Source organism: Leucopleurus acutus, assembly GCF_964270905.1.
Source record: "Leucopleurus acutus genome assembly, chromosome: 5".
Taxonomy (NCBI): domain Eukaryota; kingdom Metazoa; phylum Chordata; class Mammalia; order Artiodactyla; family Delphinidae; genus Leucopleurus; species Leucopleurus acutus.
This window is the reverse complement of record NC_139147.1, coordinates 82,754,059-82,777,038: the sequence shown is the minus strand read 5'-3', so window position 1 is coordinate 82,777,038 and position 22,980 is coordinate 82,754,059. Positions and strand designations below refer to the sequence as shown.

At 39.3% G+C, this 22,980-nt stretch overlaps 1 protein-coding gene across 1 annotated transcript in view; it reads left to right on the top strand.

Moving 5' to 3' along the window:
- Positions 1-1,612: 1,612 nt before the first annotated feature.
- The window catches only part of VPS8 (VPS8 subunit of CORVET complex), a 305,525-nt gene continuing 284,157 nt past the window's right edge, over positions 1,613-22,980 (top strand). Inside the window, exons 1-4 of the mRNA XM_082840463.1 lie at positions 1,613-1,636; positions 9,114-9,364; positions 10,159-10,227; positions 16,087-16,217. Coding sequence (XP_082696589.1) covers positions 9,212-9,364; positions 10,159-10,227; positions 16,087-16,217 — 353 coding nt within the window. The 5' untranslated portion in view covers positions 1,613-1,636; positions 9,114-9,211. The remainder of the gene's footprint in view (positions 1,637-9,113; positions 9,365-10,158; positions 10,228-16,086; positions 16,218-22,980) is intronic.

The window sequence follows — 22,980 nt, the reverse complement described above, 5'->3', positions numbered from 1 at the left end:
GTCTTCAGAGTTCTAAAGTACAGCTACAGTTATGCCACTCCTCTGCTTAAGAACTCCCAAAGGCTCTTACCAGAAGATCAGACCCACCAGCTTGGCATTAATGCCCTCCTGGATCTGGTTTGAGCCTTTTGTACCTCTAACACACTCTACACCAGTGTTTTCAAGCTATGGGTTGCTATGTATTAGTGTCATGAAATCAATTTTTTAACCAGCATCAAAAAAAAAAATAGAAAATACCAAGTTGCATTGCACATACTAAAGACAATGTCACAGGGTGTACACACATGCACACACACACACACACACACACGCACACTAGGTTACTAGGTCATAGCTGAAATGTATTTCTTACTGTGAGTGATGATCAAAAAATTTGAAAGCCACTGCCCATGTCAGAGCCACATCAGGCCAGCAGTTTGTCTCCAATCTTGCTTTGTAATGCCTTTAATTCCACTGTTCCCTCAGCTAGGAATTCTCCCTGCTCTCTGCCTGCTGAAATCCTTCAGCGTCCTAATAAGACAGCACATCCTCCCTGAAGTGTTCCCCATTTTCCCTCATGTGTGATCCTGAAATGATGATCTCATACCTTTCTTATAGCACTCAAAACAGCCTGCCTTGCACTGTAGCTTTGTCTGTACACTGAGTTCTTAGAGTACCTGGAGGGCAGGGCTGTGTCTTACCCACCTTTGGGTCCTTCAAAGACCCAGAAGTATAGTGAACCGGATTGATGCTCAATAAATGTCTCCCCAACTGAATATTTTCTCTATCTCCTTCCAGGAACATTTTCTGGTGTGCTTCCTCCTTCTATTTTCTTGACCATAGGCCCCAGTAGGCATAAGATCTGTGTCCTGGGGCCCACGTTATCTACAGTGGTGCCTCTAAAAACCAGTCTGTCCTGAAAGTGTTCATCTTTCTTGAGGAGGAATAAGAGAAATAAACATAGTTCTATCCATTTTAAAGATCTCTCCTTTATTTGAGAGCGTATCTCTCCTATACTTTTGCTGTTAAGATGTATTTTTTTTTAACATCTTTATTGGGGTATAATTGCTTTACAATGGTGTGTTAGTTTCTGCTTTATAACAAAGTGAATCAGTTATACATATACATATGTTCCCTTAAGATGTATTTTTATGGAGCAATGTTGACGGTAAATTAGAAAATAATAGTTGATTTCTAGTGTGTGTGTGCTAATTGTCTTTATTTGGCAAAATAAAAAGCTGGTAATTCTATATTCGTATTTAAAAAGATTAAAATTAAAAATTACTGGTTGGGAATCAGCTACCCTTTCTGGGCTGGCTGAAGATAGGTTCACTTTCTTAAATGCTAGATAAATTCACTGACATAGGGCTGGAGGAGGGTTTCTCTTCTCATCTAACGGACTACTATTTATTGGTCTACTCTCCTCTGACGTTTCCACTCTCCGGTTCCTAACGATGTTAATCACGCCAGAAGTCCCTGGGGTGAGACAGTGTATCTCTGGCCCTTTAACTGGGGGCGTGGTGTAGAGGGGCGGACCGCCCAGGAGAGACCCGGGTGAGAAGAGGAAAGCGGAAGCATGGCCATCGGGTAGATACTGCGCGTGCGTGGGGCTAGAGCAGGGGGCGGGTCACGCGGGCTGGAAAGGCTGAGAGCTCAGGTAACGAGTCTCCGGAGAGCGGGCCAACGGGGTGGGGGCAGTGGTGGGGGGCTGTACCCGGGGCGGGAGGAGAACGCGTGCCGGGACCTTGAGCCTCGGCCCTTTCCCCCGCGCGACAGCGGGGCGGTCTTGGACTGGCTGACCGAGCGGCCCCTGATGGGCTAACAGGACCAGGGCCCACCGTCCGGGCGGGGTTGACTCTGGGGCGGAGGAGAGTGTCCTGTGTTTGGCCTGGAACTTGGGTTAGGCAGTTTCCACTTGTTGGTTCCAAAGAATGTGAAGCTGAGGTGCAGGTGCACCCGCTTCTCCAGATTGTGAGCCTTGGAGGCCGGTAATCACTTCCCTCGCGCAGCGGAACAGGTGTGTAGCCCGCCTTTGGGGTCTGGGGCGCAGGTGTAGGCTCCTCCATCCCTCGAGGCCTGGGATAAGTGTGCTTCCCGAGTGTGAGGCAGAAGCTTAGATGGGGTGTCCATCTAAGGATTGGTGCGCACCCTGTGAGGCTCGGTCCAGTTTCTCTCTGCTTGCAACGTGTGCCCCAGAGTGAGGGCAGCAGGGGAGACGTGGGTCTCTGATGTTCGAGGCCATTCCTGTGTCCTGGTTAGTTCTCCAAGTGTGGTACTTGGGGAAGGAGTGGTGGGGCAGATGGAAACAGAGCTGCCTAAAATGTTTGGGTGTGTTTCAAAGGAGGAAAGGTGGGATGAAGTAGTATCAGTGAGAAAGGTTTCATGGCTATGGGTGGTCAGGAGCTGCTGGGGAGCCTTCTCCAAACAGGCATGCCTCCTTCATACCCTGCTAATGTTAGATTGATACTAGAATGGTCAGGAAGGCTGTGTCCTCTACCATACTCCCCGACCCACAGCAAACAAGCCAAACGTGGTCGGTAACTTGTGGTGCCAACTCTACTCCAGATGTCTGCGATTAGGAGATAAATTAAGTATCAGGTGTGTGTTTCAAGTATCTCTAATATAAATGGGGATGGAGGCTCTACATATGTTTGTGTAAGATATGGGTTTGCTCATGGTTAAATTTAAGAAGAGTAGCTATTGAAATCTCTGTCAGTAGCTGGTGTGTTCCATAGAATGCAGAATAACGATAAATGGGAGAAAAAATTCTGGTTGAACTATTGGCTTCGTATGTCAAAGAGACATATGTGAGGAAATTTTTTCCAGAGGTCAAGGGAATAGTATGTTGATTATCCTTTATACATTTCCTTTGTACCTGGACCAGCGTCAGCAGATGGATGTTTTCTGTCTTCCAGAATATTGGGACCTCTTGGTGATTTATCAACTCTTTCCCACCCTTTCATAGACATATCAACCATTGTGACACCAAATGTCAGTTATGTATGTGAATGAAAAGTAAGGCCTTTTGAACTTAAGTATGTTTAACTTTTGTTTATAGTTTTCACAGAGTTTAGATAACATCTTCTCTTAACCTACAGCTTCGGGTGTCATCTGTATATATTTGTAAGAACAGACTGTTTATTCTTAAGTGAATTTTGAATTAATGTGTGAATTATCTTCATTCTGTATAACAGCCTTTGTGTTATGTCATCCAGGCTTAAGCACCCTAGAGAGAAATCTCCTACCTCCAATATTTATAAGTTTCAGGGAAGGACACTGGTTGGCCAGATTGGATACAAGAATGTCATGTGCTTATTCTTCTGGCCAAGCAGAGAGGGTATTTGATTGGCAGCACCACCAAAATTACATGGTTGAAGTGGAGGAGGAGCGGTCTTCCAAAGGAAAGATGGGTCTGTTTCTGAAGTCAATGAGTAAGGGTGAAACTTGAGCACCCTCAAAAAGTACCTTGAAGATTGAGTACCCGGGGAAGGAGTCATGTTAGAGACTGATCTCTCAGGAAGTTCAGCACGGCCAGTTTTTGCTCGATGTTGGAACAGGTGACACGGATTGCCGTGTATGAGGCATGCGAGAAGTGAGACTGACCAAAAAGCCAGTGGATACCCACCCCCTCCCCCCATGCATACTCTGAAGCTTGTAGTTATTGAGTGGAGCGGTATGCAGAGTCCCTGGCTCTGTGTGAATCATTTCTTTTCTTCTCTTTACATTTGCCGTAGATAATGGTTGAATTCCTATAAATTGAATGAACATATGATACATTTTCACTGTTTTCATCTTGGCCTATAGGCTGAATTAATGTAAAAAAACAAAATATTTGAAATTCTGGAGTTTGTGTCATGTCGTACATGAGCAAAATGATCATTTAAAAAAATCAATGTTAGGGATTTAAAAAAAACTCACTTAGATGCAAAGAGGGGAACTTGCAAGGTGGGAGGCTTTTGTGGGCAGAATGACTAGCCATATCTTATTTTGAATGACCAGAACTGCTGTTTAAGGCTCTGGAAGCCAGTGATGCAGTGTTGCTTGGCTGCTTACCTAGGGAGGGAGGGTGGGGGGGGAGGTGGTTAGGTGGATGGATTGGTGGGGTGAATAGCTACTATGTAATTAGGCACTGGGAATACAGTGATGAAAAAAGGGAGATATGGTCTTCATTTTCCTGGAACCTACATTCCAGTTGAGGGAAGGGAATGGAGGTTCAGACATGGAAAAATGATTGCAATGTGGTAAATGTGATAAAAGGAGAACAATGTTATAGGTGCTTATTAACCAGGAACCTAGTTTAGTTGAGCAGGACAAAAAGAAGCTTTTTTGAGGAAGCAGAGTTTTAGCTGCTATCTGAAGGATGAAGATGATCGTCTGTAGTTGACAGGCCTCATTACATAAAGGTAGAACTCAATTATAACTTGGTTTATTATGGCATAGATTCCTGCATGCTATAAGTCAAATAATATCATCTGAAGCTTAACAATTACAGGTAATAAAACTGGTATATTTAGGGCTTCCCTGGTGGCACAGTGGTTGAGAGTCTGCCTGCTGATGCAGGGGACACGGGTTCGTGCCTCAGTCTGGGAAGATCCCACATGCCGCGGAGCGGCTGGGCCCGTGAGCCATGGCCGCTGAGTCTGCGCGTCTGGAGCCTGTGCTCCGCAACGGGAGAGGCCACAACAGTGAGAGGCCCACGTACCGCAAAAACAAAAAAACCCAAAAAACAAAAAACTGGTATATTTAATTTGCAACACAGGTGTTATTCTTATATTCCAATTCTTGTGTTGATCAGCAGATATTTATTGAATGTCTGCCTAGCTATGCAAGTCAGTGAGCGCAGGCTCAGTAGTTGTGTGTGTCCCTTGCATTGGCAGGTGGATTCTCAACCACTGAGCCACCAGGGAAGTCCTCGAAGTTATTCTTGAAGGACTCTGAATACAAATAATAAGTTTAGTCATAAAGGAGCTGTTATTCTGCCTGGAATAGCTTAGAATTTGGAATTTTTTCCTGTAGGTATTGGGGAGCTGTTAAAAAGGAGGCCATTTACCAGAGAAAGATAATAGAAAACAAATAGAAGTTAATTCTGTATTATACTTTTCTTCACAAAACAAACCACAAGAAGATAAAACAAAACAAAGAAATGGACGAAGAGAAATACTTGGATTGGGAGGACCAGAAACAAAGTTGATGTGTAAAATTGCTTTCATATCATGATTTTGTGATATCTTTTGGGGGATATAGTATATTTAAAAAAAAACAAACTTGATTTGATTTCAGTGTAATTTGAAAACTGTCTCATATAACACTTTTGGGAGGAAGAGATTGTCAGTGAATAAATAGGATCCTGGAACTTGAGAACAGTTGGGAATGTCTGCCAAGGTTAAAAAAACTGGTGGAAGAGTTCCTCATTTACCTGGCCTAATGTAGGTCACATTCTAACACATTCTTGTTTCGGGTCTTTAACTTTAGAAGAATTTGGAAATCTTGAGGAACTTTTAAATTTCTTGAAAACCTAAACTGTGTCCAGGCATTATTCTAAGTGCTTTACAGTCATTATATCATTTATTCTTCACAGTAACTCTGCCAAATAGGTAGTTGCATTCCTAAGAGTCAGGACTCTCAATTGTAAGTGACCCCCGCCGAGAAAAAGAAAAATTGGGAGAGTGTGTTGGCTTATGTAGCCAAAATGCCAGAAAGCTGTGGCCAGAGCTAACATCATAAAACACTGGAACCTGGAGGCTGAATGATATCAGGACACTCGTTCCTCCTTGTCTCCGCTTCTGTTTATAGATTGCTTTCATTCTTGCTAGAGAATTTGTACCTAGAGTATAAATTCTGTTGATAGAGGCAGATCTCCAGTGACAGATGCATAGTAGATGTTTAGTTGATACGTGTTGAATAAATGACCTCCTTTTCTGCAGAACAGGATGGGGTGGAGGGTGGGGAATATTGCTCAGCCTTATTATGCATTGTTTAAAGAACAGTGGAAATGGCTCTTCCTTACCAGTTCCATTTTAGTGAATCCTGGTGAAGGACCCTGGCTATATTGTGCAATCTCTGTTACCAGGGGCTTTTTGATTGGCAGCCTCTACAAGAACCACATGGTTTGAAGGAGGCTTTCCCAGAACAAGAGGTGATGCTCTGGGCAAACAGCACAAATGGCCACAATATTTCATCTTACAGATGTAGAAATAGAGGGGCTCAGAAAGGGTAGACAAATTGACCAAGGTCATAGATAGGAATTGGTAAACCCCGATTCAAATATGGTTTTAATGGACTCTTTGGTTTATGTTCTTTCCAGTTTGCCTTCACATCACACTAACAGGAGCTCGGTGAAGTGAAGGTTGGAAATGAAGTAGGGTAGCGTGGCAGGATGATGTTATTTTTTCAGAGAATGCTTGATTTCTTGAAACTTCTTCAGTGCGGTATTGGTGTTCACAGTTGCTGAGCTGTTCTGAGAACCTTTCATTAACTCCAGATAGAAGATTTAAAAAGAACCAGGAAAAAATTGTTTTCCTTTCTGAGTTATTTTGGGGACACAAATGTGAAGAATGAAACATTTTAGGTTATTGAATCATTTAAAGTTTTTGTTCTTGTTATGTGGTCTTTTCCACTATTTAAAAAAATGTGTAAGAATAAAACTTAACTGTACTCAGGAAACACTGAATGTGAATTTGTGCATGCTTGCAAACATTCCTTGACTAATTGAAATCATTTTTGCTAAGTGGTACAAATAAGAGTGAACTTTATTAAGAAGTAATTTGTCATGAGCCAATTCAGTCTTCTTTGAAGAAGGGCTTGTAAACGCTAATATTGCTCCTGCCTTTGGCTCATTGCAAAAGGAGGAGTACATTTAGTACCCGAGATTGGAAAGATGCTTTCAAATGTTGCCAGTTACAGAGTGCCCTCAGTTATGTCTTCTAGGAATGTAGTTGATAGCATGTGTTTGTAGGACAGAGCGTTAGAGTCTATCTTCTGCAACATGTGAAAGGAATTAGTCTGTTTGGTAATGTACCAAATGTACTGGCTAGAAAAGTTGGTTTCAGCTCTTGAAAAATCAGTCTTCATGAGTCTGCATGTCTTTCTTATGCATAGTAGATATTCATTTTTTAAAATATGATAAAAAGAAATATTGAAGGAAGTGAAATTCATTTTAAGTGTACTAAAAAAATGACCATAACCAGATAAAATTGTTAGTGAGTTTTGGGCATGTTATTTTATTTTTTAACTTATTATTTTTTTAAAAAAAAGTTCCTTAAACTCACCAGCATACAAATGTGAGCAGGCACTCTTCCCACACTCAGATTGTATCATGAGTGCATGTTTTTTTTTTTTAATAAATTTATTTATTTTAGGCTGTGTTGGGCCTTCGTTGCACGTGGGCTTTCTCTAGTTGTGGCGAGCGGGGGCTACTCTTCATTGCGGTGCACGTGCTTCTCATTGTGGTGGCTTCTCTTGTTGTGAAGCACAGGCCCAGAGCTCATGGGCTTCAGCAGTTGTGGCACACGGGCTCAGTAGTTGTGGCTCGTGGGCTCTAGAGCACAGGCTCAGTAGTTGTGGTGCATGGGCTTAGTTGCTCTGCGGCATGTGGGATCTTCCTGGACCAGGGCTCGAACCCGTGTCCCCTGCATTGGCAGGCGGATTCTTAACCTCTGCGCCACCAGGGAAGTCCCTGGGCATGTTATTTTAAAAAGAACAATAACAACAACTAATTCTCAACTCCCTTTAAAAAAATTAATTCTTTCAGTGGCTCGGAGGTTGTCAGCCTTTTTTTCTGCCTTCACTTCAGTAAGGAATAAGAGTAAGAGAAGTTCGTTTGGTGGGGAAGTTTGGTGGTGGTGGTGATTATGCCCTCTGTGGGCAGTATGTAGTTTGAAAAAGCTTTCTACTGAGAATTACTGCTAGTTGTTGGGTACTGTGGAAAACACCTAGTCTAGAAAACAAAATGACCTTTGTTTTTATTATCATCATTACTATGGCATTGTTTCTATTTTCATATGTTTTCTTCTTTATTCTAAACAGGAAGAGCTAAGTGATGGACTTTTTAAAGTTTGGTTACTTGTAGCCTAATTATAACACAAACTAAAAACATTTAAGGGCAAATGTAATTGTTAAACTTATAATTTTTTTCCCCAAAAATATTTTTAGTTTTCTAGAAATTTTGCAGACAGCTGTTTTCTAGACAGCTTTTAAAGTAAACCAGATTATCTGTTTCTTTTTGATATGGTATTATATCATTTAGAGCTGTGAAAAATACCAAAAAATTGCATACATTTCTTTAGTATTTCAGTTTTCCCTGAAAATGTCTGTCTTTAACTAGCCTTCTTCCTAGAACTCTAGTCAGCTGTGGACTTTTTTTTTTTGCGGTACGCGGGCCTCTCACTGTCGTGGCCTCTTCCGTTGCGGAGCACAGGCTCCGGACACGCAGGCTCAGCGGCCATGGCTCACGGGCCCAGCCACTCCGCGGCATGTGGGATCTTCCCGGACCGGGCCACGAACCCGTGTCCCCTGCATTGGCAGGAGGACTCTCAACCACTGCGCCACCAGGGAAGCCCTGTGGAATTATTTTATCCTGGCATCATTGTTGTCTCCCCTAATAGATCTGAACCTTTAGATTTGCTAGTGTCCTGTTAAGTGGCTAGCTATCCATTCTGCGCCCTCTGTGTCTGCACCAAGTTCCCTTAGAGGTCTATGGCCCTGTATGGATGACAGTGACAAAACTGGACTATATGCTTATCTTCAAGGAGAACTGGAGATATGCTCAGGTTTGGGAGTGTGAAGAAGGGGTTAATTGCAGCTTTTGGCACCAGTTACCCTCTTGTTCTTAGGTACATAAATCTAGTTGGTACCAGGTCTAGTGGCTGAGCTTGCCCCAAGTCTGTCACTATCACCAGACTTAGGATTTCGGGTGGTGGACCACTTCCTAGACTCCTGAGTCAGATGTTCCTCCTTTGTGCTGCCATAGAAACCCTCCCTGCATATCATAACCCATACCCTAGGATTGATTTCTGTTTGCCTGTAGTCAGATGATTGAGTGAAGAATCAGTTTCCACAGAAGTCTGACCCAGTAAGTCTTTGGAATGTCCAGTTGAGGAAATCTAAATGATAAATATTTTTTCTTTTTTGAAAAGAGATCATCATTCAGTTCATCATGATCTAAGCCCAAAAAACAGAACAAAACAAACAAAAACTTGCTTGGATTGACCGAATACAGTTATTAAAAGTAAACATGGACAATGAACCAGACCATGAAAATGTGGAACAGAGCCTCTGTGCCAAGACTACTGATGAAGAACTGAATAAGTCTCTCAATCTGGAAGCTTCACTTTCAAAATTCTCCTACATAGATCTGGACAAAGAACTGGAGTTCAAAAATGATCTGGTAAAAATTCAGCTTTTGTCAGGTTTGAGGTTTAACGAAAATGTTGGTTAGAGTGTACTTTATGATCCAAAGACTCTAAATATATCATTTTTTGCATAGATTAATAGGCATCTTTATACAGTTTTATGCAATAATATTACTCTTCATTTGTATAGCTCATTACAGTTTATGAAACACTTTAATACATCTTCTCGTTTGAGCTTCACAACACTGATACTCCATTTTGTGGGGGAAGAAACTGAAGTGCAGCTATGTTGAATGATGTCTCAATATCATAGCGCTAGTGGTAGGTTTAGAATTCTTGTGCAGTGATTTTTTTCCTCATTGGTTTGATATTAATAGGTTTTTGTGGCCGTGAGACTATTTAATGACAAGTTGTTTGACCTAATCATCCACCACCATAATTTATGAAATACTAAGAAACGCAGTGTCAGTCCTTTGTGTATTGCTTATGGCTTATGTCTAAACTTAGAAAATTAGGGCTTGTCGTAAGAAATGCTGTTTTGTTTAAGAAAGCAGATGCCAAAGCCCTTCAACAGAAGCTTTCTGGAAAGGGCTGTCAGGATGGTGGCATCAGTGCATATTTGTCCTTGATAATCACTGAATATGCGGATAGTCTGTAGTCTTTTGACCTGACCCTTTCTATCATAGATTATTGAGTTGGCTGTCTGTGTGAAGAGTTTGGTGGTATGTTTGTCTCTTAGTTGATGATGGTTCTAATCAATTAAAACGCCCTCACAGTTATAAGAGGGAAAGCATTATTATGTGAGCATTAATTTCTTTTCTCTGTTTAGATTGATGATAAGGAGTTTGATATTCCTCAAGTTGATACTCCTCCAACACTGGAAAGCATACTAAATGAAGTAAGTATATACTAATGATCGCTATCATTTTATGGCATTGATTTGAATACTTCTGGGTTATAGTGTATGTCTCTAGACCTGCACTGTCGAATATGGGAGCCAATAGTCACATGTGACAATTTAAATTGATTACAGTTAAATAAAAATTAAAACTTCGTTTACTCAGTTATACAGGGCACACTTCAAGTGCTCAGTTGTCACATGTGGCTAGTGGCTACTGTAGTGAACAGCATAGATACAGAATATTTCCATTATTGCAAAAAGTTGTGTTGGACATGCTGATCTAGGTTGTGAGCTTCTCAAGGGCAGAAGCTATGTCTTGTTCATCTCTGTGCCCAGTACAATGCCTCATACTTGGTAGATTAAAGAAATGTTTTAGTAAGTGAGTTGAAATACTAAATTCATGACACTTTTGAGATTTGTGTTATGTTTTGATAATGTTATCTCTACCAGGGATATTCAGATAGCTCGTCCTCTGATACAAAAGAGCATCTGCAGCCTTGTAATGCACTTCATCACCGTTCTGTATAAAGAAAACGAAGCCTCCATAGTTTATCTTGTGAATACCATCTCTATTAAAAAGGTTTTTAGAGTTATGAAATGATGTTCCTTTCTGAATTAGCAGATCATAAAGGCTTTATAAAGGAACTCTGTGGAAGTACATGTTGGTGAAGTGTGCCAGTTTTTTTGTACCCTGCATCTGCTGACAGTTCTTCAGCTCAGTCTTCTTGATCTTTAAAAACTTGCTTAAGACTCCCATTGGAGGCTTTAGCTTCTAATTTGAGAAAGATTTTTTTTTTTTTTTTTTGCAGTACGTGGGCCTCTCACTGGGCCTCTCACTGTTGTGGCCTCTCTCGTTGTGGAGCACAGGCTCCGGACGTGCAGGCTCAGCAGCCATGGCTCACGGGCCTGGCCGCTCCGCGGCATGTGGGATCTTCCCAGACCATGGCACGAACCCGTGTCCCCTGCATCGGCAGGCGGACTCTTAACCACTGCGCCACGAGGGAAGCCCTCAGAAAGATTTTTAAAATCTATTTCAGATACATAGTTGTGTTTTCTAAAAGATAATGATGCAAAGCTTCCTCAATAGAAATGCCCACTGACCCCATACGTCTGAGTGGGTTGGGCCCTGGTCTTTATTACTTCTTTATCTATACTTGCAAACTACCTTCTCAGTGAATTGTATCTTTTATTTCTTTTTTTAAAAATATCAGCTTGATGTCGCTGTTTCTTTGAATGTATTTTAACTTCAGAAATGTTATGTATGATCTGTGTTAATAAGACTTAAGCGTTTTTAATTTTGACAAGGAAGTCTTTGGTCAATGAAAGAATATCCTGTTACAGTGATGGTTATTTATTGCTTCCTAATATAGAGGAAATCTTTCATTTAGCAATGAAGAGATTAATTTTAGTCAGTTTTGATAACATGGTCTTAATCACATATTATTTCAGTTACTAAGTGAAGAATAAACATAATCTTAGAGAACTGTGTACAAAGCCCTATTTGTACATCTTTATATAATAATGGCAAAGAAAATAATGCTCATGAATGAGACTGTAGTTCATAATGAAGGAAAACTGTCTTTGCAATATTTACTTATCTACTAGTAACAGCAAGTATAGTCATTAGTGGTTTACTGAGAGGATAATACTGTTATCATCCTCAATAGTAATTTGGGTGCCTTGTGTATTTGGGTCATAGTGTTAGATGCTGGGATTATAAAGTGCTGCATGACAGTCTCTGACTTTGAGAGAGAAATAGGACTGGAAATTGGCCAGCTTTCATACCACCAGGGAGCGAGGCAAGGGAATAAGTGAAAGTAAAAATAATTTAAGTTGTAGAATGTTATGAAGAGAAAAAGGGGGAAGAAGTATGAAAGAAAATGATTTTAAGAAAGAAGAAAAAGACAGAAGTAGAAAGTGTAAATAAATAAGCACTTACTTCAGGATACGTGGGTGCATATATTCTATGAAGTTCGTTAATATCATCCTGACGAGGTGCTAGGAAGAAGTGTACATCCAAGATATTTTACAGAAAGAGATGACTGAGACATCCTAAATCTCAGAATTTAGGGCATGAAATAATGTTACTAGGCCTTGCCGTCCTTTGAAACTATGCTACTTCTGAGGTTTTTAATTTTGAAATTTTGTTCTCTAATCCTAACAATCCTCCCCCTACCCCCACGTTCTCTTACCTCCATTAAACATGCTCTTTGACCTCTTCAGGACCAAGTCTCTTGATCCTTCTTAGTCTCCCAGTGTCTGAGAGTAGCCCTGGCTTCACTTCAGTTCTACTGTTGGATTGTGCAGCCAGAAATTTCTTTTGAACTTTTAATTGAGGTACAACATACATATAGAAAAAGTGCACAGGTCGTAAGTGTACTGCTTGGTGAATTTTCACAAACAGAATGCTCTGTGTAACCAGAGTCCAGATGAAGAAATGAAACATTACTAGCACCCCAGAAGCTCCTCTCGTGCTCCTTCAGTACCCAACCAGGATAATCACTATCCTGACTTCTACCGGCATTGACTGCCTTGGCTGCTTTGAACTTCATATAAATGGAATTATACAGTATGTGCTTTTGTGCATCTGACTTACTTCCCTTGATATTGTGTTTTTAGATTTATTCATATTTTTGCTGCATGCAATTGTTCATCCATTCCCATTGTTGTATAAAATTCTTTGTTATATACCATTATTTATTCATTCAACTGTTTATGGACAGTTTTATAATATCTGGTTTCTGGCTGCTATGAAGAGTGCTGCTGTGAATATCCTTATTCATATCTTTAGATACATACACACATGTGTACACATACATACACACGCACTCACACACACATTTCTGCTGGGTATGTACCTAAGAGTAGAATTGCTAGGTCACCAGGTATGGGCATGTTCAGCTTTGGTTGATACTGCCACAGGTTCCTCAAAGTGGTTGTGATAATATATACTTCCTACAGCAATATATGGAAGTTCTGGTTACCATATCCTCATCGACTTCTGAATTTTTCTCTCTTTTTCACTTTAGCCATTCATACTTGTAGGTGTGTAGTGATATCACATCATAGTTTTAATCTGAATTTCCCTGAAGACTGATGAAGTTGGGGTACCTTCGTATGTTCTGGCCATTTGGATATCTCTTTTGTGAATTGCTTTTTCATGTCTTTCGCCCACTTTTCTATTCAATTGATTTTTAAAAAACTTATTTATAAGAGTTCTTTATATTTGATGGATATAAGTTTTTATTAGATATATGTATCGCAAATATCTTCTTCCATTCTGTGGGTTACTTTTTCACTCTCAATGGTTTCTTTTGATGAGCAGAAGTTCTTAGTAGTAGTTCAGCTTATTAAATTTTTCCATTATGATTAGTTTTTTGATGCGTCCAGTTGAAGAAAATTTTGCAGATTCCAAAGTCATGATGATGCTATCATATTTTGTTTTAAAATCGTCATTGTTCTGCCTTTCACATTAGATCTGCAATTAATCTGAAATTTTTGTGTGTGATGGTGTGCGGTATGAGGCAGCAGCACTTACTGAGCACCATTCTTTTCTGCGGTGTCACTTCTGTTTTAAATCAGGTGATCATATATGTGTTGGTGTGATTTCATGGGTCTTTCTATACTTGCCCCAATAGCACACTCTGATGTCTGAACCTTTATAATAGGTCTTGATATCTAGCAGTTTCAAATCTTCCAGCTTTGTTGTTCTTCAAGATTGCCTTGCTTATTCTTGGTCTTTTTCATTTCCATGTAAGTTTGAGAATCTCTTTACTAGTTTACACACACACACATACACCCCAGCTGAAGTTTGATAGGCTTATGTAGATTTTACACATCAATTTGTGAGAATTGATAGCTCTACTGTGTAGCTAGTAATTTTAAATTCAGCCTTATTGATACCCTCAATTCTCTTCCTCATTTTTTTCCCCCCACTTATCCTGTAAGCCTCAACCCTGGCTTAATTTAGCTAATCTGTTTTCTTTAATTATGTCTCTGGCTGCTTAAGAAAATCAGATAAGATCCTGATTGATTCTCTTGCTTAAGACCTTGGTGCTGCAGTTCTTATTTATGAATTGTTTCTGTTACCTTTCCTTATGGCAGTCCTTCCATTCTTGTACAGCTCTCAAGTAACACAGTAGCTCCTTGCTAACCCTCATCCTGTTCTTAGCAATCTTGTGTGTGGAGATATCTGAAAACCAGTCAGAAATATGGCCTAAACTGCAAGAGAAATGTTGGTACTAAAGATACATTAGCATGACATTAGCATGGAGTCATTAGCATGACATCATACTTGAAACTATAAGTATGCATTAGCTTGTTCATGTAGGAAGTGTGTGAAGTAGGAAGAGACAAGAATATAATCCTGGGGAACAACACCACTTAAAGGTTGGGCTGAGGACAAGTAGAGAACATGACTGATAGAAGAGGCCACATAAGTTGGAGGAGTAGCAAAGAGATGTATTGGAAACCAAGGGAAGAGAAAGTTTCAAGAAGTGGGGCATGGCCAGTAGTGTTAAGTGATGCGTACAGGACAAGAGCATGCTAACGGAAAATAGGCTGGTGGATTTGACTAGTAACTTCAGCAAGAGTAGTAGTCAGTAGCTGGTAATGGGTGGAGAAAGTGGAGGTAATGAGTATGGACTGCTCTGCTCTCTTAAGAATATGAATGGAAATGATAAGGCAGAAGGTAGTCCAGCTGAAAGAGGAGGTAAGATCAGAACTTTTTTCTTTAATGTCTGTTGCCCAGAATCAGTTTGTTCAAAGCTAAACTCATTCTGCTTTATCTGCTATTCTTTTTGCTTTCTTATCTCAGTTAGTAGTATCACCTTTTGCTAGGTGCTCAAGCTGGAAACCTTGGAATCTTCTTTGACTTCTTTCTTAACCCCCCCAACCCCTCAAAACACACTGTTTAAATGGTAACCAGGAATTTTGGATTTTACCTCAGTAATGTCTCTTTCCTTATTCCTTCTCTTGACCCCTTCTGCTGCATTCCTAGACTGAACTCTCCTGTCTTTCCTTGACATTGCAATAGCCATCTTGCTGGTTCTTATTAGTCTCCCTACCTGTCTCTCCCTCTACCCTCATCCATCTTCATACTGCCCCATTTATCTTTCTAAAGCATGGTTCCCATCATGTGTACATTTTTTAAAGATCTCAGTTGCCTTCCCACTGCCTACTATATATAGTACATTAATTTATTAAGTAAATGAGTACTGATTATGTGTCAGGCATCGTACTAGGCACTAGGGTTACAGTGGTGGACAAATAGGGCCCTCCTATCGCCTAGCTTAATGGAATATAAGACTTTTACAGTTTGGATCCCAGCTTATCTTTCTAGGATCACCTCCAACTCCTACTCAAATACTCCATTCATTTTAGACTACTTCCTTTTTCATGGGCAAAATTCATATTATGACATTACTGTGTTTGCACATGCTGTTTCCAACCCAGAATGCCTTTCTTCTGTCTGCTTGTCATATTTCTTAAGGTAAACTATCTATAGTCAGGTGGTATTTATTTTCTTCAATTAGCCATTGGCTGTTAGTTAACTAGTAAAGCATCTATACACGTTTGAATTTTAAGAAATATTTGGCAACTAACAATAATCTGCATAACTGCTCCTACTTCTTCCAGCTACAAGAAAGAAATTTTTGGAGTGAACTCTTTGTAGGGAGAGATAACTAGAGTTGAAATTTAATTCTGTACTATGCCTCTCTGGTCAACAGCAATGCGTGAAAAATGGGTGAAAAACAGAATAAGCATATGAGTGTTTTGGAGAAACCCATTAACGCCTATTTGACTTATAGAGTATTTGGAATTTTGAATTTATTTATCCATGTTCTTCTAATTTAGACTGATGATGAAGATGATTCTTTTGTTCTTGAAGATCCTACATTGTTAAATATTGATACTATTGATTCTCACTCCTATGATACTTCGTCTGTGGCAAGCTCAGATAGTGGCGACAGGACCAACTTAAAAAGGTAAATATCCTTTTATTTTTTTCTTCTTTTTTTAAATTGAAATATAGTTGATTTACAATGTTGTGTTAATTTCTGTTGTACAGCAAAGTGACTTAGTTATACATATATAGACATTCTTTTTCATATTCTTTTCCATTATGGTTTATCCCATGATATTGAATATAGTTCCCTGTGCTCTACAGTAGAACCTGTTTATCCATTCTATATGTAATAGTTTCCATCTACTAACCCCAAACTCCCAGTTCATTCCCCGCCCCTGCCAAGCAACCACAGGTCTGTTCTCTATGTCTGCATCTCTTTCTGTTTCATAGATAGGTTCATTTGTGCCATATTTTAGATTCCACATAAAGGTGATATCATATGGTATTTGTCTTTCTCTTTCTGACTTACTTAGTATTGATAATCTCTGGTTACACCCATGTTGCTGCAAATGGCATTATTTCATTCTTTTTTATGGTTGAGTAGTATTCCATTGTATATATGTACCACATCTTCTTTATCCATTCATCTGTCGATGGACATCTAGGTTGTTTCCATGTCTTGGCTATTGTGAATAGTGCTGCTATGAACATAGGGGTGCATGTATCTTTTTGAATTATACTTTTGTTCAGATATATGCCCAGGAGTGGGATTGCTAGATCATATGGTAATTCTGTTTTTAGTTTCCTGAGGAACCTCCATACTGTTTTCCATAGTGGCTGCACCAGCTTACATTCCCACTAACAGTGTAGGAGGGTTCCCTTTTCTCCACACCCTCTCCAGTATTTGTTATTTGTAGACTTTTTAATGATGGCCATTCTGACCAGTGTGGGTTGGTATCTCATTGTGGTTTTGACTTGCATTTCTCTAATAATTAGCAATGTTGAGCATCATTTCATGTGCCTACTGGCCATCTTTAAGTCTTCTTTGGAGAAATGTCTATTTAGGTCTTCTGCCCGTTTTTCAATTGGGTTGTTTGTTTTTTTGTTGTTGTGTTGTATAAGCTGTTTGTATATTTTGGAAATTAAGCCCTTGTTGGGTGCATCATTTGCAAATATTTTCTCCCATTCTTTTCGTTTTGTTTATGGTTTCCTTTGCTGTGCAAAAGCTTGTAAGTTTGATTAGGTCCCATTTGTTTACTTTTGTTTTTATTTCTGTTGCCTTGGGAGACTGACCTAAGAAAACACTGGTATGATTTATCTCAGAGAATGTTTTGCCTATATTCTCTTCTAGGAGTTTTATGGTGTCATGTCTTATGTTTAAGTCTTTAAGCCATTTTGAGTTTATTTTTGTGCATGATGAGAGGGTGTGTTCTAACTTCGTTGATTTACATGCACCTGTCCAACTTTGTCAGCACCAATAGCTGAAGAGACTGTCTTTTTCCTGTTTTATATTCTTGCCTCCTTTGTCGAAGATTAATTGACCGTAGGTGTGTGGGTTTCTTTCTGGGCTCTCTGGTTAAGCATTCATTTAAATCACACTTGCATACAGTATGGCCTGCTGAAGCTCTGCATAGGAAGTAGAAGGCCCACTCAGGTGGAAATAAAATGCTTGCTAGATCCTGAATATTTAGGCACTGTTGAGGGGAGAGGATAAAAAGTTGGATGACATGACGACTGTCTTCTGTACACCGAGTAGGAAGCTATAATAATAGCCAGGGACACCCAGAAGCAGGAGAGCCCTTAGAGGGTGCACACATCACACTTGGTACAGTGTCTGTGGTGGAAATGTGAGGCTTGGTTTACCTCACCACCTTTCTGTTCCCTCACTCCGCCCTCCACCACCTTCCTCCTGCTCTCTAAGGACAGCTCCAGTGTTTCTGCATTCCCTTGAAATGGGTTCAGAGGAGAGTCACAAAGATGATTAAAGATTTGGGAAAAGGACTTCTAACCCTATATAACTTCATTTTGGCTGCTTTTCACCTTCCAAATTCTTGGAGAGCATATGAAAAGGAAAGAGAAGTGGAGGAAGCATAATGTAAATACTTTATTGAATTCATGTGTAACTTTAATGTGGCTAAGTTGTTGGTGTATTTTTCCTCGACTTCTTAAATTTTGCCTGTGTCAGTGCTGTCTTCTTTAGGTTGTCAACTCTTGTGGGATAGGGGCCATGGTTGGATATATTAACCTGTTCATCACTTTCTTCTACAAATAAATAACTTAAATTTTTTCAGCTTTATTGAGATATAATTGACATGCAGTATTGTGTAGATTTAAGGTATACAATGTGATTCTTTTTTTTAATTTTTAAATTTTATTTTATTTATCTTTTTATACAGCAGGTTCTTATTAGTCAGCAATTTTATGCACATAAGTGTATACGTATCAATCTCAATTGCCGAATTCATCACACCACCACCCCCACCCACCGTGGCTTTCCCCGCTTGGTGTCCATACGTTTGTTCCCTACATCTGTGTCTCAATTTCTGCCCTGCAAACCGGTTCATCTGTACCATATTTCTAGGCTCCACATACATGCGTTAATATACGATATTTGTTTTTCTCTTTCTGACTTACTTCACTCTGTATGACAGTCTCTAGATCCATCCACGTCTCAACAAATGACCCAATTTCGTTCCTTTTTATGGCTGAGTAATACTCCATTGTATATATGTACCACATCTTCTTTATCCATTTGTCTGTCGATGGGCATTTAGGTTGCTTCCATGACCTGGCTATTGTAAATGGTGCTGCAGTGAACATTGGGGTGCATGTGTCTTTTTGAATTATATTTTTTTCTGGGTATATGCCCAGTAGTGGGATTGCTGGATCATATGGTAGTTCTATTTTTGGTTTTCTAAGGAACCTCCATACTGGCTGTATCAATTTACATTCCCACCAACAGTGCAAGAGGGTTCCCTTTTCTCCACACCCATTTGTTGTTTGTAGATTTTCTGATGATGCCCATTCTAACTGGTGTGAGGTGATACCTCATTGTAGTTTTGATTTGCATTTCTCTAATAATTAGTGATGTTGAGCAGCTCTTCATGTGCTTCTTGGCCATCTGTAGGTCTTCTTTGGAGAAATGTCTATTTAGGTCTTCTGCTCATTTTTGGATTGGGTTGTTCATTTTTTTAATATTGAACTGCATGAGCTATTTATATATTTTGGAGATTCATCCTTTGTCAGTTGCTTCATTTGCAAATATTTTCTCCCATTCTGAGGGTTGTCTTTTCGTCTTGTTTATGGTTTCCTTTGCTGTGCAAAAGCTTTGAAGTTTCGTTAGGTCCCATTTGTTTATTTTTGTTTTTATTTCCATTACTCTAGGAGGTGGATCAAAAAAGATCTTGCTGTGATTTATGTCAAAGAGTGTTCTTCCTATGTTTTCCTCTAAGAGTTTTATAGTGTCCGGTCTTACATTTAGGTCTCTATTCCATTTTGAGTTTATTTTTGTGTATGGTGTTAGGGAGTGTTCTAATTTCATTCTTTTACATGTAGCTGTCCAGTTTTCCCAGCACCACTTACTGAAGAGACTGTCTTTTCTCAATTATATATCCTTGCCTCCTTTGTCATAGATTAGTTGACTGTAGGTGTGTGGGTTTATCTCTGGGCCTTCTATCTTGTTCCATGGATCTATGTTTCTGTTTTTGTGCCAGTACCATATTGTCTTGATTACTGTAGCTTTGTAGTATAGTCTGAAGTCAGGGAGTCTGATTCCTTCAGCTCCGTTTTTTTCCCTCAAGACTGCTTTGTCTATTCGGGGACTTTTGTGTCTCCATACAAATTTTAAGATATTTTGTTCTAGTTCTGTAAAATATGGCATTGGTAATTTGATAGAGATTGCATTGAATCTGTAGATTGCTTTGGGTAGTATAGTCATTTTCACAATATTGATTCTTCCAATCCAAGAACATGGTGTATCTCTCCATCTGTTGGTATCATCTTTAATTTCTTTCATCACTGTCTTATAGTTTTCTGCATACAGCTCTTTTGTCTCCCTAGGTAGGTTTATTCCTAGGTGTTTTATTCTTTTTGTAGTAATGGTATATGGGAGTGTTTCCTTAATTTCTCTTTCAGATTTTTCATCATTATTGTATTGGAATGCAAGAGATTTCTATGCATCAGTTTTGTATCATGCTACTTTACCAACTTCATTGATTAGCTCCAGTAGTTTTCTGGTGGCATCTTCAGGATTCTCTATGTATAGTATCATGTCATCTGCAAACAGTGACAGTTTAACGTCTTCTTTTCCAATTTGTATTCCTTTTATTTCTTTTTCTTCTCTGATTGTGGTGGCTAGGACTTCCAAAACTATGTTGAATAATCGTGGCGAGAGTGGACATCCTTGTCTTGTTCCTGATCTTAGAGGAAATGCTTTCAGTTTTTCACCATTGAGAATGATGTTTGCTGTGGGTTTGTCATATATGGCCTTTATTATGTTGAGGTAGGTTTCCCCCTATGCCCACTTTCTGGAGAGTTTTTGTCATAAATGGGTGTTGAATTTTGTCAAAAGCTTTTTCTGCATCTATTGAGATGATCATATGGTTTTTATTCTTCAATTTGTTAATATGGTGTATCACATCGATTGATTTGCGTATATTGAAGAATCCTTGCATCCCTGGGATAAATCCCACTTGAACATGGTGTATGATCCTTTTAACGTGTTGTTGGATTCTCTTTGCTAGTATTTTGTTGAGGATTTTTGCATCTGTATTCATCAGTGATGTTGGTCTGTAATTTTCTTTTTTTGTAGTATCTTTGTCTGGTTTTGGTATCAGGGTGATGGTGGCCTCATGGAATGAGTTTGGGAGTGTTCCTTCCTCTGCAATTCTTTGGAGGAGTTTGAGAAGGATGGGTGTTAGCTCTTACCTAAATGTTTGATAGAATTCACCTGTGAAACCATCTGGTCCTGGAGTTTTGTTTGTTGGAAGATTTTTAATTACAGTTTCAATTTCATTACTTGTGATTGGTCTGTTCATATTTTCTATTTTTTCCTGGTTCAGTCCTGGAGCGTTATACCTTTCTAAGAATGTGTCCATTTCTTCCAGGTTGTCCATTTTATTGGCCTAGAGTTGCTTGTAGTAGTCTCTTAGGATGCTTTTTATTTCTGTGGTATCTGTAACTTCTCCTTTTTCATTTCTAATTTTATTGATTTGAGTACTCGCCCTCTTTTTCTTGATGAGTCTGGCTAATGGTTTATCAATTTTGTTTACCTTCTCAAAGAACCAGCTTTTAGGGTTATTGATCTTTGCTATTGTTTTCTTTGTTTCTATTTCATTTACTTCTCCTCTGATCTGTATGATTTCTTTCCTTCTGCTAACTTTGGGTTTTGTTTGTTTTTCTTTTTCTAGTTCCTTTAGGTGTAAGGTTAGATTGTTTATTTCAGATTTTTCTTGTTTCTTGAGGTAGACTTGTATAGCTATACACCTCCCTCTTAGAACTGCTTTCGCTGCATCCCATAGGTTTTGGATTATCATGTTTTCATTGTCATTTGTCTCTAGGTGTTTTTTGATTTCCTCTTTGATTTCTTCAGTGATCTCTTGGTTATTTAGTAATGTATTGTTTAGCTTCCATGTGTTTGTGTTTTTTACGTTTTTTTCCCTGTAATTCATTTCTAATCTCATAACGTTGTGGTCAGAAAAGATGCTTGATATGATTTCAATTTTATTAAATTTACTGAGGCTTGATTTGTGACCCAAGATGTGATCTATCCCGTAGAATGTTCTGTGCGCACTTGAGAAGAAAGTGTAATCTGCTGTTTTTGGATGCAATGTCCTGTAAATATCAATTAAATCTATCTGGTCCATTGTGTCATTTAAAGCTTCTGTTTCCTTATTTATTTTCATTTTGGATGATCTGTCCATTGGTGTAAGTGAGGTGTTAAACTGTCCCACTATTACTGGGTTACTGTCAATTTCCTCTTTTATAGCTGTTAGCAGTTGCCTTACGTATTGAGGTGCTCCTATGTTGGGTGCATATATATATTTATAATTGTTATATCTTCTTCTTGGATTGATCCCCTGATCATTATGTAGTGTCCTTCCTTGTCTCTTTTAACATTCTTTATTTTAAAGTCTATTTTATCTGATATGAGTATTGCTACTCCAGCTTTCTTTTGATTTCCGTTTGCATGAAATATCTTTTTCCATCCCCTTACTTTCAGTCTGAGTGTCCCTGCATCTGAAGTGGGTCTCTTATAGACAGTATATATATGGGTCTTGTTTTTGTATCCATTCAGCAAGCCTGTGTCTTTTGGTTGGAGCATTTAATCCATTCACGTTTAAGGTAATTATCGATATGTACGTTCCTATGACCATTTTCTTAATTGTTTTGGGTTTGTTATTGTAGGTACTTTTCTTCTCTTGTGTTTCCCACTTAGAGAAGTTCCTTTAGCATTTGTTGTAGAGCTGGTTTGGTGGTGCTGAATTCTCTTAGCTTTTGCTTGTCTGTAAAGCTTTTGATTTCTCCATCGAATCTGAACGAGATCCTTGCCGGGTAGAGTAATCTTGGTTGTAGGTTCTTCCCTTTCATCACTTTAAGTATATCATGCCACTCCCTTCTGGTTTGTATAGTTTCTGCTGAGAAATCAGCTGTTAACCTTATGGGAGTTCCCTTGTATGTTATTTGTCATTTTTCCCTTGCTGCTTTCAATAATTTTTTTTGTCCTTAATTTTTGCCAGTTTGATTACTGTGTGTCTCAGCATTTTTCTCCTTGGGTTTATCCTGTATGGGACTCTCTGCGCTTCCTGGACTTGGGTGGCCATTTCCTTTCCCATGTTAGGGAAGTTTTCGACTATAATCTCTTCAAATACTTTCTCTGGTCCTTTCTCTCTCCCTTCTCCTTC